Source organism: Agrilus planipennis, unplaced genomic scaffold (assembly GCF_000699045.2).
Source record: "Agrilus planipennis isolate EAB-ADULT unplaced genomic scaffold, Apla_2.0 scaffold30, whole genome shotgun sequence".
In the NCBI taxonomy this organism is placed as follows: domain Eukaryota; kingdom Metazoa; phylum Arthropoda; class Insecta; order Coleoptera; family Buprestidae; genus Agrilus; species Agrilus planipennis.
In genome coordinates, this window is record NW_020438923.1 from 1,549,285 (window position 1) to 1,563,550 (window position 14,266).

The 14,266-nt window shown below is 33.1% G+C and overlaps 4 protein-coding genes across 7 annotated transcripts in view; 3 read left to right on the forward strand and 1 right to left on the reverse strand.

Annotated features, from left to right (window-relative positions):
• Positions 1-1,506, forward strand: part of LOC112904286 (D site-binding protein-like) — a 5,666-nt gene extending 4,160 nt beyond the window's left edge. The window contains exon 4 of the mRNA XM_025973931.1: positions 1,255-1,506. Within this exon, the coding sequence (XP_025829716.1) occupies positions 1,255-1,356 (102 nt within the window). The 3' untranslated portion in view covers positions 1,357-1,506. The remainder of the gene's footprint in view (positions 1-1,254) is intronic.
• Positions 1,507-1,588: 82 nt separating this feature from the next.
• Positions 1,589-7,034, forward strand: LOC108732309 (Fanconi anemia group I protein). Its single transcript, XM_018463026.1, has 19 exons — positions 1,589-1,881; positions 1,943-2,226; positions 2,279-2,446; positions 2,505-2,743; positions 2,805-3,144; positions 3,229-3,452; positions 3,508-3,709; positions 3,767-4,029; positions 4,082-4,242; positions 4,301-4,459; positions 4,511-4,702; positions 4,760-4,914; positions 4,966-5,288; positions 5,349-5,542; positions 5,629-5,796; positions 5,854-6,034; positions 6,097-6,313; positions 6,375-6,687; positions 6,752-7,034. Exons 1-19 carry the CDS (start codon positions 1,789-1,791, stop codon positions 6,887-6,889), a joined length of 4,014 nt encoding a protein of 1,337 aa, XP_018318528.1. The 5' UTR covers positions 1,589-1,788; the 3' UTR covers positions 6,890-7,034.
• Positions 7,026-8,262, reverse strand: LOC108732310 (U4/U6.U5 small nuclear ribonucleoprotein 27 kDa protein). Of its 2 annotated transcripts, none has more exons than XM_018463027.1 (2): positions 8,156-8,262; positions 7,026-8,090 (listed from the first exon to the last, which is right to left on the reverse strand). In XM_018463027.1, the coding sequence occupies exon 2, from the start codon at positions 8,078-8,080 to the stop codon at positions 7,619-7,621; it is 462 nt and encodes a 153-aa protein (XP_018318529.1). In that variant the 5' UTR covers positions 8,081-8,090; positions 8,156-8,262; the 3' UTR covers positions 7,026-7,618. The 2 variants fall into 2 exon arrangements, with proteins under 2 accessions (XP_018318529.1, XP_025829729.1); XM_025973944.1 differs by having other exon boundaries at positions 8,174-8,236.
• A 100-nt stretch (positions 8,263-8,362) lies between these two features.
• LOC108732308 (protein hu-li tai shao) overlaps positions 8,363-14,266 on the forward strand; it is a 31,624-nt gene continuing 25,720 nt past the window's right edge. For 2 of the 3 annotated variants that reach the window (XM_018463024.1, XM_018463025.1), the window contains exon 1: positions 8,369-8,692. The gene's annotated coding sequence lies outside the window, so the exon portion shown is untranslated. Of the gene's footprint in view, positions 8,693-14,266 lie in introns of all 3 variants that reach the window. The other variant, XM_018463022.1, reaches the window with a different exon arrangement.

Genomic DNA, 14,266 nt, shown 5'->3' on the forward strand with positions numbered 1-14,266 from the left:
AATTGGTATATTAAAGAAGCAAGGAGTATTTTCTGTCTAGCTAAAGTAATCCTTGTTTCTATCGATTGTTTCCAAAAGAGCAGGTTGATGCCTTCATCATTTTTAATAGAAATTTATTGTTTTATAATTATTAGCTCGAGGACGAAATTATTAATTAGGATTGTCTTGTAATAACAATGAATCACAGCTTGTTCCTTGAGGTCATTGTCCTGATAAATGAGTATCCCACGCTGATAATGGATTACACAATATTTGAGACTCAGCAGCAGGTGGTTTTTAACAGACTGCTCCAGTAATAAAAATGCTTATTTTCCTTTTTTCTTGGAAACATAATTTTTGTTTTTTGTTAATTATTTAGAAGATTATTAATTAGTCATTGAACTATTAAATTACAACTTTATTAAAAGTTTCATTAGCAAAATAATTTCTCAAAGATAATTTGGGCAATTAGCAATTATTGTTTACATGCTTTAATAAAGACAACTTAAAAACAAATTATCCTGAATAGTCATAAATAGAAGTACCTATCTATACAAAATTCAAATGTTACATAACTTGTGAGTTTATACACCTATGATGTAATCTGTTGCTCACCTCTATCATTAGCCCATTTCTCACAGTTTTAGGTTGTTAATTTATTATACAATTTTAAATGACTTTATAAAGATACCTACTATTCTAATATATTTGTTATTTTAAATGACTTTGATATTTCAAAAAGTTCCAAAAGTAATTGAAACATTGTCTGATATCATATTTTTATTGGATGTTACTTCTGAAGAAAACGAGGTGTTGATAATACTAACTGCACTTACGAAAACAATGCAGTTCATTCTTCTGAATGACATACCTACATAATTAATTTAAAAGAGTAGATATTTCCGTAAACAGAGTTAAAGAAAATAGGAACATATACATGTAAATAGATGTAAAGCTTATGCATAATTAATAAGGAGTTCTCTATTACTTATGGATAAAATAAACATTATAAACCTTGATATATATGCTCGTCTCTTTACGAAAAAAAGGCAGGTTTGTGCTGTTAACTGAAACTCCCACTATGTTGAACAGAACAGGTTTCTTATACCTACTGTTGGGAATATCTCGTTCCCTCATCCTATAGGTCTCTTCGTCCATGTAGGTTTGATTTATAGGTACTTATAATAATTATATCTGTCGTTCGTTGGACAATATTTTAAATTTACATAAATAAAATACATGGGAAATTACAAGGTCTGTTCGTAGAAGTAAAAGACAACACGAAGGNAAAATGCTTTACTCAGGACTCAAGTGATAGCACTAAGAGAAGAAGCTGCCTTTTTACGTCATTTACTAATGGAAGAGAAGAATAAATAATTTGGAAAGGAAAGACAATTTTAAATTTAAATGTACAAAGTATGTTTACTTATATTCATATTAGGTATTCTTGTTATTAATAATATCTGAATAGGTATATCTATACATAAACTTTAAATGCTATTATCACTAGGAAATATTGTATTTTTACTTTTAGCGCGTAACTTTTAAATAGTTTTGTAATTTCCCAAGTTATGCTACGCTTTAGTCATTCCGAAATTCTAACCTCTATTATAAACGTCAGTTTTAATGGTTATGTTATTTGAAAGATTTGAATTTTCATAACAAAAATGTATAAAACTTATGTGTTTAATAGCGTAATTCGGTTCTAGATTTAGTTTTTTGATAATATAATGTAGTAGCAATCGTAAAGAACTATTTGTGATAAGTTTAAAGTACTTATTAAATGTTGTAATTAAGTTTGTGGAAGTCATGTCCTTAGTAGAAAAGGAAATTTGTGAATTAGGACAGAAAAAGCAGTTTAAAGATCTTCAAATTTACGTTGATGAACTTGATGAAGATGTGGTAAGTTCCTAATTATCCATGAATAATATTGATAATCTTCTTCAATTTTTTTTAACTTCAGCTTAAAGAAACCATTAAAAATCGGTTGTACAGCTCAAATTTTCCTCTATTTTGGGACTATTTGCTTCAGTCTTTCACATACTCGTCCGAATCACATAGGAAACGTATCGAAATCATATTGATAGCTTTAAAAGAGTTGGAACAAAACTATTCATCCACTTCTATAAGTTCTCAACTGGTGACTCGTATCTGTACAGAATTACCAAAATTTAAATCAGAAGATCTGATGAAATTATGCCAGTTTTGCATAGAATGTATTCAAAAAGGGACTGCCACAGATTTGAGGTAGTTTAAAATCAGTTTAGCAATTCAGTTTTCACTCTTCTATTTATTACAGTTGGAAAGACTTATTGCCTGAAGTTCTAAATGTTTTATCAGAAAGAAATCGTGTTGACTATAATCATGCAGAAATTACTGGTTCAGAATACAAAACCCAATTAATTACTTCCCTGTGTATGATTCATTGGTCTCCAGAAATCATTACAAGTTTAACTTCAATGTTCATGTAAGACTCGTTTACTTTTATAATATCCCAGACTTGAAACAACCAATTTGTATTGTAGCAATCTACCCCTTACAAAAGATGAATACAGCCAAGTTGTCAACAAACTTGGTGAATTCATGGAGAAACTGACATGTCAAGAACTACCAGCTTTTGTATACCAGTTGCTCAAACTTTGTCGAAACCAAAATGGCAGATCAATTTTTTTAAGACTGCAGAATTACTTCAGCAGAAGGGTTTATTCAAAAGTTACTTCTAACGTTGACAGCAACTCTGAAAGGAGCAGTATGGACATAATTGGTACTTGTTTGAAGTTATTCCTTCATTGCTTAGACACAAAATTAGAAACTTTTGTTTACAGGGGATGCTGTAGATCAGGAGGCAATAGAAGTAGAAAGTACTGTTTTGTATCATATTTATCAGTGTGCAACTTATGGATACGGCACTATCTCTAACTACATTTCTTCTCTCAAAAAAATGATTAAATCTCCGGAATTTGTTCTTCATCCTTTTCAAATTTCTGTGTTGATGACCATATCCTGCGTTTCAACATTCCAGGATACCGTTTGTGAAATTGTACGTTGCTGTATAACAAAGCATTTCCAAGAAGAAATGCGAAAGACCAATTCCTGCTGGATCAGGGAAATGGTGCCAAAAGTTTGCAAAATAGAAGAGGTTTTGTCACAAGTTATAGACATTAGGTAGCTGTCTTTTTTTTTTTCTTAATTTAGAAACAATTACGTATTTGTGGATTAAACAACCTTATAATGTTAATCTTCTTACAGTTTGTTAGAAAGAGAGTTGGTGATTGAAGGCCTGATAAACCTTGCTTATGTCTTACTAAGTTTTGGTCCAGCTTTGGGCAGAGATGTGATTGCTGAAAAGCACTGGCATTTGGGTACCAATATTTTAATAAAAATATTGAAAAAGAAGCGCAACATTGCCTCTTGTGTTATCCAAAGACTAAGCAATCACATAGTAGTGGGAAACAATGTTAGTCAATACATAGGTAATAACAACAAAAGATTTTTAATTAATGACGCTTATCTTTTAATTGTTTGTAGATTGCATTCAAATATTAAGCAGTAAAATGGCGTTAACAATGTTAGAAAATCAAAGTTGTGTTGTTGAACTTATGGAGCGTTTGGTGCAAGTTACTTATCCCACCGCAAACGCTCTTTTGGACGCCTTATTACCAATTATGAAGTTGTCACCCACCATGCGTGACCATTTAATTTTGATACTTAAAAAAGCTCTGTATTCTAGGTAAGAGAGACACTTAAAAGCTATTTAAAAATTACTTTAATTAATACATCGTTTTAGAAAAGCAGACACAAGAAGAGTCGCTGTTTCTGGGTTCTTAAAACTTTTAAAAACTTTAAAAATATCGAACTTGGCGGCCCTAAGTCAGTCCAGTTCGAGTTCTTTTTCTTCTGGACAATCTCTAATGACCCAAGTGTCCTTATCGTACACAGGCCAGGCTAAATCGAGTATTATAAGTAATGAGGCGTTATCATTAGAATTATTGGGCGTCTTAAGACGTTGTCTCATGCAGCAGGCCGAAGTCAGAGCACAATTGTACAAGGGTGTGTTTGATTGTATGTAAATAAAGGTAACAATTCAAAACTTGGTTTTTAGGTCTTTATGACGCAGTTTGCATGAATATGGAATTAATTGTACCCACCCTGGACATAATTTCGTCCCATTTCAATCATTTTTACGTAGCTGATGAGGAATCTTTACCACCTTTGGAATTTTCAAAGATTACCTTGGTAAAAGACTCCAATGTTGTATTACAGGTAAACCAATGACAAACAATCCCTTTTAGATCTGTTTTATTGATTTTTTAACCTTCAGGAACCACTAGCCGAATTAATACAGGTGTCCTGTTTAATCGTTGCAAAAATGGTCGAAAGTGAGGACGGTTGTTGTGAACCTAGTACTCTACGTTTTAAATCTCAACTTGACTCATTGTGCAGTCGTATGACTAACTGTGAGCTTATACATTTCGAATTGGTAAACTTTAAACGTATTTATGATCAAATTATTTAAATTTAATACTTTCAGGATGACGGCACTGATCTGTTAGACGTGGTACCAGAATCTCAAGAAAAAATGATCATTTTAAAGGAAGTAATGTTGGTGTATGAAGCTTTGATAGGTTTTAAAATAAACATTTGGAATGTGAATAACGAAAATGCTGGTCAACAAATCAAAAGTCTTTTTGATGCTTACAAAAGGCTTGTAGACTTCTCAAAGGTCTGTAAAATAACATTTAATGTGTGCTCTTTTTATGTGCAGTAATTTTGTTTATAGAATTTGTCGAAACCAAAGAAAGGAGACAAAAGGAAAAAAGGAGACCCAACAGAGCCATCAAAAAAGAATAATTTACAAAAACCAAAGGCTTTTAAAATGCCTGACACTCTCCTTAATTTTGAAACTTTAAAAAAACTACTCGAACTTTTGCACAGGTAATAAATATTATAAATTAAATGTGTTTTATTTTATAATAAATGTTTCAGAACCGAAGTGGACTGGGCGTCACCAGCACAGGCAAATATATTAAAACCAAAGCCTGATTTTCACCGTTTCGTGATGCAAATCAATCTTCAGGCGCTCCAAAGCCTGAAAAATTCTAAAATCGAAGAGCAGCACAAGCAAAAGTGTTTCGAAAATATTACTGATATAGCGAAAGTGTTACATGAACGATGCATTTCTCGTTTAAACGATTTTACAGATTTTGATTGCACAACTGCCGTTCTGGCTTCTGAATGTTTTCAAACTATATTCGTTATTATCACTCATCATTATGGAAATAAGTTAAAATTATTTTTAAGTAAAGTTGGTAAGTACTAATATAATTACAAAATTAGTATAATATTTTTATTTTTTTATTGTTATATAGGCGAAAGGTCAGACAGTGAAGAGTTATCATCACTATTATCGCCATTTATCGAGACTCACCAAAAGCTATTAGATGAAGAAGACGATACTGAAGAGCAAGATGTGGAAATAAAAAAAAGGAATGCAATTATTTTATCATCATTATCTTTATTAGTTTCACAACTACCTGAAGAAACTAGTGAAGTTTCAACACAGGTAGGGGAGAATTGAAAAACTGTTAATGTTTGTCCTTATTCTATTTTATTATGAGTATCTTTTTCTTATTTCTTTTTCTATTTCAGGTTTTAGACTGGTTTAAAAAATACTGCAATGAGAAACAAGCCAATAAGCAAATTGCCCACAACTTCTTCACATTATATTTCGATGTACATTTAAAATACAAAAGCAGTTTAAGTCTTTTCGAAACTGTTACTAAACGTTTAGCAGAAATAGTGGGACTAATAACGCAGGTATTCCTTAATCAAATTTTGTTTCGCTATTTATCATAAATACTGTAATATTTCCAGACAGAACAGGCTGAAGAAGTACATGGTTGGAGTGTTATTACAAATGCTACTGCTGCCATTGCAGTTCAGTGTTTGTGTGCTTCCCTTAAAACCATTCTGGACGACATAGACTGGGTTGTAGTTCGTTTGGGAGCCGAATATGCTATGATAACATACCCGGGCGAAGAGAGCACAGAGAGAAGTAGATTTTTAACCAAAATTACCCAATTTACTCCTCAATTGATCGATAATTATCTATTTTAGAAAGAGAATACTTGAAGAGCAAAGAAAGAGGAGTATGTTGCCAGCTATGTACTGTGATATCTGTTATGGACCTGTTATGTACAATTTGCGTGCCCTTGGGGCCCTTATCTGAAGGAATCCTTAAGGTTGTAACTCGCCTTTTCAATGTCCTCAATTCTCTCACGAAATATTTCGTGGTGAGGTCGTCTAAAGTAAATGTGGCTTTTGAAAGTGCAAGGTAACTAAAATACGTCACAAAAAGACGTTTTTGGACCCCTAATGATTTGAATTTGTTACAGATTTGAAAGGGTTGTACGAATATCAGGAAAGAACTTTTTCAATTCGGTTTACGAGTTTATAATATACGTGGAAGACAATCAGAAAGAAGAGGAAGCCACTCAAGCTAAGAGAAAGAGCGTGGATTCGAATATACTCAAAAATAAAGTTTTGAAGGAAACAAAACTAATTCCCAAACTGATTTATGAAATGGAACAATATGGAAAATCTATTATACAGTTGTCTAATAAGACTAAAGTAGATTTGGCGAGGTTTGTAGGAACTGGATCGGCAAGAGATTTTAGAATTAAAGGACTTAAGGAAGCACTTCTGGAGGTATATTAGTGATTATGGTTTTTGAGGGGCTTGTTTTGAATTTATTCCTGTTTTCCTGTAATAGGTTGAAGCTGATGCTAGTACTTCAATCGTTGAAGACGAAAATACAAGGGACTCCTCTAATATGGAGGTCGATGAAAACGTTGATTCCAGCAATTTAAGTAACGAAGAGTCACCACCGTCAAAAAGGTCAAAAACTTGACTAATTTATATTGTTAAACATTCCAAGATTGCAGTTTTTTCTATTAAATATTGTTAGATTTCAATAAGAACAAATACCAAGCTCTTGTAGAGTCAGACAGTGATTAAAGTGTAGATGAAAAAAATAATACACGGAATTAAAAGTGGCAATCATTTTTATTATAAACAGTTGAATACATTAAGTATTGAGAAGTTAAATTATCTTAACAAAGTGTTGCAATTATACAAACATTGGCATTTAAAGGGAACATTAAAACATGTTGCTTTCCAAAAAATGCCTCAACAATTATTCTATTAACAGGTAAAATGAATGGAATATAAAACGATATATAAGTTGTCCACAATTTACAACTAAAAAAGTATTCTCATATTGTTTACAAAATAAAGTTGATTAAAACTAAGACCTTAACCATTAAAATAAATTTTTTTAGATAAATCTTACCCTTTGCGGCTTAAAATGAAGATTGTAAGCTTTAAATTAATCAAACAAGTAATTCTTACTAGTATAAATGTATAAATGTGAAATTAAGTTTTGGATAGAATAGTTAGCAGTTTCTCTTAATGCTCATGGTTTAATTACTACATTGTTAAAGTTCTTGAGCTATGAAGATGCCCTAATTGAAGTTGCTAGCATGAGGATGGTTTCAGTCAGTCTTTTGTTGCTATCCCTAAAGTGAAGCATTCACAATCACTTGTCCACTTTTTTCAAACACTAATAAGGAAGCTCCAGTTAAGCCACAAAGTCCAAGGGCCTGTTAAATCCTCCTTTTCTGTTCATGTACTGTCTGTATTTTCGTTTAAGTATAACATGTACAGCTCCCACGTCGTTGCCATCGACTTTTTTCCCCTTGGTGGTATCAAAGTTACAAAAACCCATCATCCTCATCATTTCCTGCTCATCAGGGGTTTTGCCCTCCAAATCAGCTGGTGTTATTGCAGGTCTCTCTTCTGCTACCTTGGACTTCTTGTCTTTCTCACGACTGTAAGAAGGGGATCTTGAACGGGAAAACCTCTTGCGTCCATCTCTATCCCTTGAATGCCTCTTCCTGTCCCTTTCTCTGTCCTTAGATCTATCCCTTGACCTGTCTCTGGATCTTTTCCTTCTATGATGACGTTCTCTGTCTCTGTCACGTTCCCGTTCTCTGTCTCGTCTTCGGGGAGATCTGGATCTACTTCTACTAATTCGACCCATTCACGCAAACCTTAAAGTACAATTAGGGCAAATAAATTCCCGAGTTTAATTCGGAAAAATATTAAAAAAACTTACTTTTAATGCAACACTTACGTCGTCCATTAAAAATTGCACTTTTTTGACATCTGACAGTAAAACACAAAAACGTCGATTTCGTTGTTCTTTTTTTCGGCACAGAAGCGCTAGTGTTCCACATTATCCGCAATTGAAAAAAGTGTTTAATGGCGTTTTTCTTAAGGTTCAATTTCGTGTAAAACTCGCGGTGTAAACGAGTGCGCGCGCCGCTGCCAATGTCGGACTTAGGGCACCGGAGTATAGAGGAAAGCAGGAGGAAAGTGATGGTTGAACGTGTAACGCGTCTTGAATTTGAATGAACGAACGCGATATAGCGGTTAACGAAACATTTTTGAGACTTTTGTGCGGTCTACGGAGAATATCGGGTGCTTTTGTGATAACGAACTGCTGATAATAATATTTTCGTTCGGCCAAAAATCGATGGGGCGTATGCTTCTAGTTTTTTAAAGGACTTGTTTAACGGTGCCCATAGTTCAGTGACGGTGGTGAATAGTGATTCATATTAGCCGACAGAAAGGAGAATTAGTAAAAATTAAGGTATTTTTCATTTTTTCTATCTTTGTTTTAGTTTCCAACTTGAAATATTCCCCCACTTTCTGTCATACCGTCTCCTTTAACCAAGGGGTGTGTCATCTGTTCCTCTTTGTTTTTATATTCATTTAAAATCCTGACCTATTTTCTCATCCTCTTACTGTTATATTTACGATAAATAATACAGACACAGTTCTCAGACGATTAAATTGTTTTTTAATGGCCTTTGTTACGTAAAAAATTGCAGATGTACCAAGGGAAGTGGCAAATTAAAACTGCTAATGATTCAAAATTATTTCATCAATAAGAACATTCTACATATATGTAGTAGTGCTTTTTGTGTGATAAGATCCTACGATAAGGCTCTTATAATTCCTTTTTTAAAACCGAATAAAAATTCCCAACCTAGTCTTTTGTGGTTTTGTGACAGATTGACAGTGGCGTAACATAAACATTAATCGATTAATTAAATGATAATTTAATTATTTTGAATTGGTATATTAAAGAAGCAAGGAGTATTTTCTGTGCAGTTAAAGTAATCCTTGTTTCAGTCGATTGTTTCCAAAAGAGCAGGTTGATGCCTTCATCATTTTTAATAGAAATTTATTGTTTTATAATTATTAGCTCGAGGACGAAATTATTAATTAGGATTGTCTTGTAATAACAATGAATCACAGCTTGTTCCTTGAGGTCATTGTCCTGATAAATGAGTATCCCACGCTGATAATGGATTACACAATATTTGAGACTCAGCAGCAGGTGGTTTTTAACAGACTGCTCCAGTAATAAAAATGCTTATTTTCCTTTTTTCTTGGAAACATAATTTTTGTTTTTTGTTAATTATTTAGAAGATTATTAATTAGTCATTGAACTATTAAATTACAACTTTATTAAAAGTTTCATTAGCAAAATAATTTCTCAAAGATAATTTGGGCAATTAGCAATTATTGTTTACATGCTTTAATAAAGACAACTTAAAAACAAATTATCCTGAATAGTCATAAATAGAAGTACCTATCTATACAAAATTCAAATGTTACATAACTTGTGAGTTTATACACCTATGATGTAATCTGTTGCTCACCTCTATCATTAGCCCATTTCTCACAGTTTTAGGTTGTTAATTTATTATACAATTTTAAATGACTTTATAAAGATACCTACTATTCTAATATATTTGTTATTTTAAATGACTTTGATATTTCAAAAAGTTCCAAAAGTAATTGAAACATTGTCTGATATCATATTTTTATTGGATGTTACTTCTGAAGAAAACGAGGTGTTGATAATACTAACTGCACTTACGAAAACAATGCAGTTCATTCTTCTGAATGACATACCTACATAATTAATTTAAAAGAGTAGATATTTCCGTAAACAGAGTTAAAGAAAATAGGAACATATACATGTAAATAGATGTAAAGCTTATGCATAATTAATAAGGAGTTCTCTATTACTTATGGATAAAATAAACATTATAAACCTTGATATATATGCTCGTCTCTTTACGAAAAAAAGGCAGGTTTGTGCTGTTAACTGAAACTCCCACTATGTTGAACAGAACAGGTTTCTTATACCTACTGTTGGGAATATCTCGTTCCCTCATCCTATAGGTCTCTTCGTCCATGTAGGTTTGATTTATAGGTACTTATAATAATTATATCTGTCGTTCGTTGGACAATATTTTAAATTTACATAAATAAAATACATGGGAAATTACAAGGTCTGTTCGTAGAAGTAAAAGACAACACGAAGGAAATGAGAGTTGTTTTGGGCATGACGATCGAGCTATGAGTATCTCTTGTTTAAAAAATGCACTAGACGAAATGCTAGTCTGATATTAAGCTAATATTATACCAAGTGTATCTCGAAATAGAAATGGCGTAAGGGTGAAAATTTGTCGCTAAAAGATGGTATTTTTACCCATCTTGTCGCTAATGTACCCCCAGATGTCTAGCGAGAAACGACTGCAGAGCTTCTAAGGTGGTATTACACATAACAAACCTCAGAATAGAAATGGCGTTAAAAAATACTTTTAAGGGCTGTAATTTGTCGCTGAATGATGGTACTTTTACCCATTTTGTCCCTAGTATATCCTCTAGCTGTCCAGCGAAAAACTATCGGAGAACCGCCAAGCTGCCACTACATACAGCGTACTTCGGAGTAGAAATGGCATTGACAAATACTGTAGGTACTATAATTTGTCGCTGAAAGATAGTACCTGCCTCCTTTATCCATTTTGTCTCTAGTGTATCCTCTAGCTGTTCAGCATAAAACAGCTAGAGAGCCTCCAAGGTGATACTAGACTTAGGGTACTTCGGAGTAGAAATGGCATTGACAAATACTGTAGGTACTATAATTTGTCGCTGAAAGATAGTAGCTGCCTCCTTTATCCATTTTGTCTATAGTGTATCCTCTAGCTGTCCAGTATAAAACAGCTAGAGAGCCTCCAAGGTGACACTAGACTTAGGGTACTTCGGAGTAGAAATGGCGTTGACAAATACTGTAAGAGCGATAATTTGTCGCTGAAAGATAGTACCTGCCTACTTTTACGAAAAAGCGAAAAAGTACTCGGGAGTCGCCAAGGTGGTACTGCACATAGCGTACCTCGCAGTAGAAATTGGCAATGACAAATACTCTAAGGGCGATAATTTGTCGCTGATAGATGGTCACTACTTTTACCCATTCTGTCGCGAGTCCAGCCAAGTTGGCTCTGTAAATTGTACGTATCTCATTAAAAATATCGTAGAAAAATACTGATAACAAAATTGGTATGTCTATTACATCGACAAATTATAGTCCCATATTTTTCTATTCTGAGATACGCTATGTAAGTGCCCACTTGGCTGCTTTTCAGTCGTTTTTCGCTGGACAACAGAAAGATAGACTAGTGACAAAATGGCTAATAGTACCCTATTTCAGTAACAAATTATAGTCATTGCAGTATTTCGCTAAGTCATTTCTACTTCGTCCAGCAATCAGTTGGAGCGACAAATCTTAGGGTTTGGCAATTTAGCGACAAATACGTATGGGGTAGACCTCGTATTAAAACAGATACTCGTCAGTAGATTACATATTAAAGTAGTACTCTGATGTTTTATGTTCGAGGACTAATTGTTTGTCTTCTTTTTATACAGGCCCCGTATACTCTTGGGCTTACCTAGCAACAAAATTGTAGATATAGTGTCGCAACCGTTATATGTTCTGCATAAATCGGGTTAAGTCTGATCGTGAGTCATCTAAACCCACTTCTCTTTCTACAGTTTAAGTAATCTTCAAAAATATCCAAGTTTTTGTATCTACCAGCAACTTCTCAAACTTCTACCCAAAAGCCAAAATGGTCAAACACTTTTGGCTTACGAATTGAAGCATATTAGGGCAATTGAAATAATTTCTATACTATCTACATTTATAAATATGTTTGCAACGATTGTAGATTGTATTAGAAAAGGTGGATCACTGATCGTCTTTTATTGATTTTGTTATTTATCATTATTTAAATAAAATGTTTTTGCTTACTTTTGAGGCGTGGCGCTCAATAGTAATCGAAATCATAAACGAACATATCGTTATCTTCATTTTGCTGATAATTGTATTGAATATTAGTTTATTTGTTGTTTTTGTCCGATGTTTATTAGTAAGTATCTTAATAATTTAGGCGAATTAATTTGGGGCGTTTTTAAATGTGGTAGTAAACAGCATTGCAAAATGTTATAACATGCATAATTCAGAAAGAACTAGAATAAAATATCTTTTTATCGTTAGTGCACTTTTTATATTGTTAGATGACTGTTTTAATAGTGCACAGTCTATATTTGCTATTTCGCTGATGTAATAACAGATTGCCTTGGAAGTTAAATTTATCTATTAACAAATAAAATAAATTAACTAACATGTATCTTGATAGTATGTGCGTATGTAATTCTTTTATCATAAATGTTCATTGATCACATTAGTTCGATTTCTGAACCGAAATCAATATGTTTCAAAAGGAAACCTGTGTTGCAAAATCATTTCGATGTTGTGTCACGGTTAAGACCCAAATTTTCTTTGGTAAATCTAGCACTTCGGCGCCAGTAATTTGTTTTTAACAAAACAACTCTGTTTTTGTACGGTTTCCATTTCTTATTACGGTTATATGGTGTTCTGAGTAACATTTTGAAATGTAAAATATCACGTAGTGTTTAAAAGCCTCCGATTTCGAAGGTGAAAGTTGCTAACATCCGAGATCACTCCTATATTGCAGTAGAGGCGTAAAAGCAAAAAAAAATTAATAGCGAACTTATTGCAAACACAGACGAGTTTGCTTTTGATTGCGCAACAGTTTCTTCTATATTACGGAATAACATGAATTGGGTGGGTGGTAAGATAATAACAAATGCTTGAGTTATTAGAAACCCAGATTAGGACTTGCCAGAAATATTTAAATATGTTAAAATGATTCCTTAACTCACATACCAATAAAATATTAAAAAGGGGGACAAATGTCCGAAGAAATCTTATGTTTGTAAATTAAGATCATCTGCTTATTAGTATTAGCGTTAAATTTCTTAAATTGTGGTGAAAACTGTATCTAAATCGGATAAGAAATAGCCTAGTTACCCCTTTTAGAGTTTCCGCCATTGAATTCTTTTTAGTGGCGCTTAGTATTGTTTACATCCGCATTCTTTAACGAGAAACCCAAGTAGCACAGGTGCAACGTCGTTTTTAACTGAATGACAATATGGCCGTCGATGTATTACCCAATCAGATGCACCGAGCCGGTTTATAACAGGTAAACGTGCATTTTTGAGTTAGTCATCGTCGATGCACCGGAGGGTGCACTTCGTTGCATAACATTTTAGGTTGTAACAAGGTGAAAACTTGTAGTTATTATTTTCTTCAATAAAATTACCCACTTATTGAGTAATAATTCTTTTAACAGTTACTAAAACAACTAAGTTCTTTTAATAATTATACTACTTATTGTAGAATAGGTATGCATGGAAAAGACAAAAATGAATTTACAAATCTACAAGAATTAAAGTTTGGGAGATAATTCGTTGTATATTTGTTATTTTCATTCGTATTGTTTAATTCCAATGAAAGTTCTCTTTAATAAACGTTTGCATTTCGTAATATGTGTTTTTGTTTTTGACATGACCTAAAGACAAGAGTGTAGATTATGTGCCGTAATTATTAACAATGAATGGTGTTCTTGCTTGCTTGAGAAAGCATCGGATAAATAGATAAAACTCTGACAAATGTTTATTTACTACAATCAGAGGCGGTTTTATACACTCGGTCATCTCTAAAAATAGTCGTCTCCAACCTTTCGGTTTTGTCTGCCCACAGAAGCCAACGTTTTCGTCTTACACCAGTAAAAAATCTCCGATAGTTTACTAAACTTTATTTTTTTCTGTGTCTGTATTCCTCGCCCAGAAACAAATTAATGAGAAACATTCATTGTGCTGTTGTGGATTGTACGCAGGTACCAGTCAAGAACGTAAATAAAAAATGCACGAAATAAAAAAGCGTGAAATAAAGAAAGTCGATAACAGTCGCTAATTAGGCAATAACAGACAGAACAGGCTGAAGAAG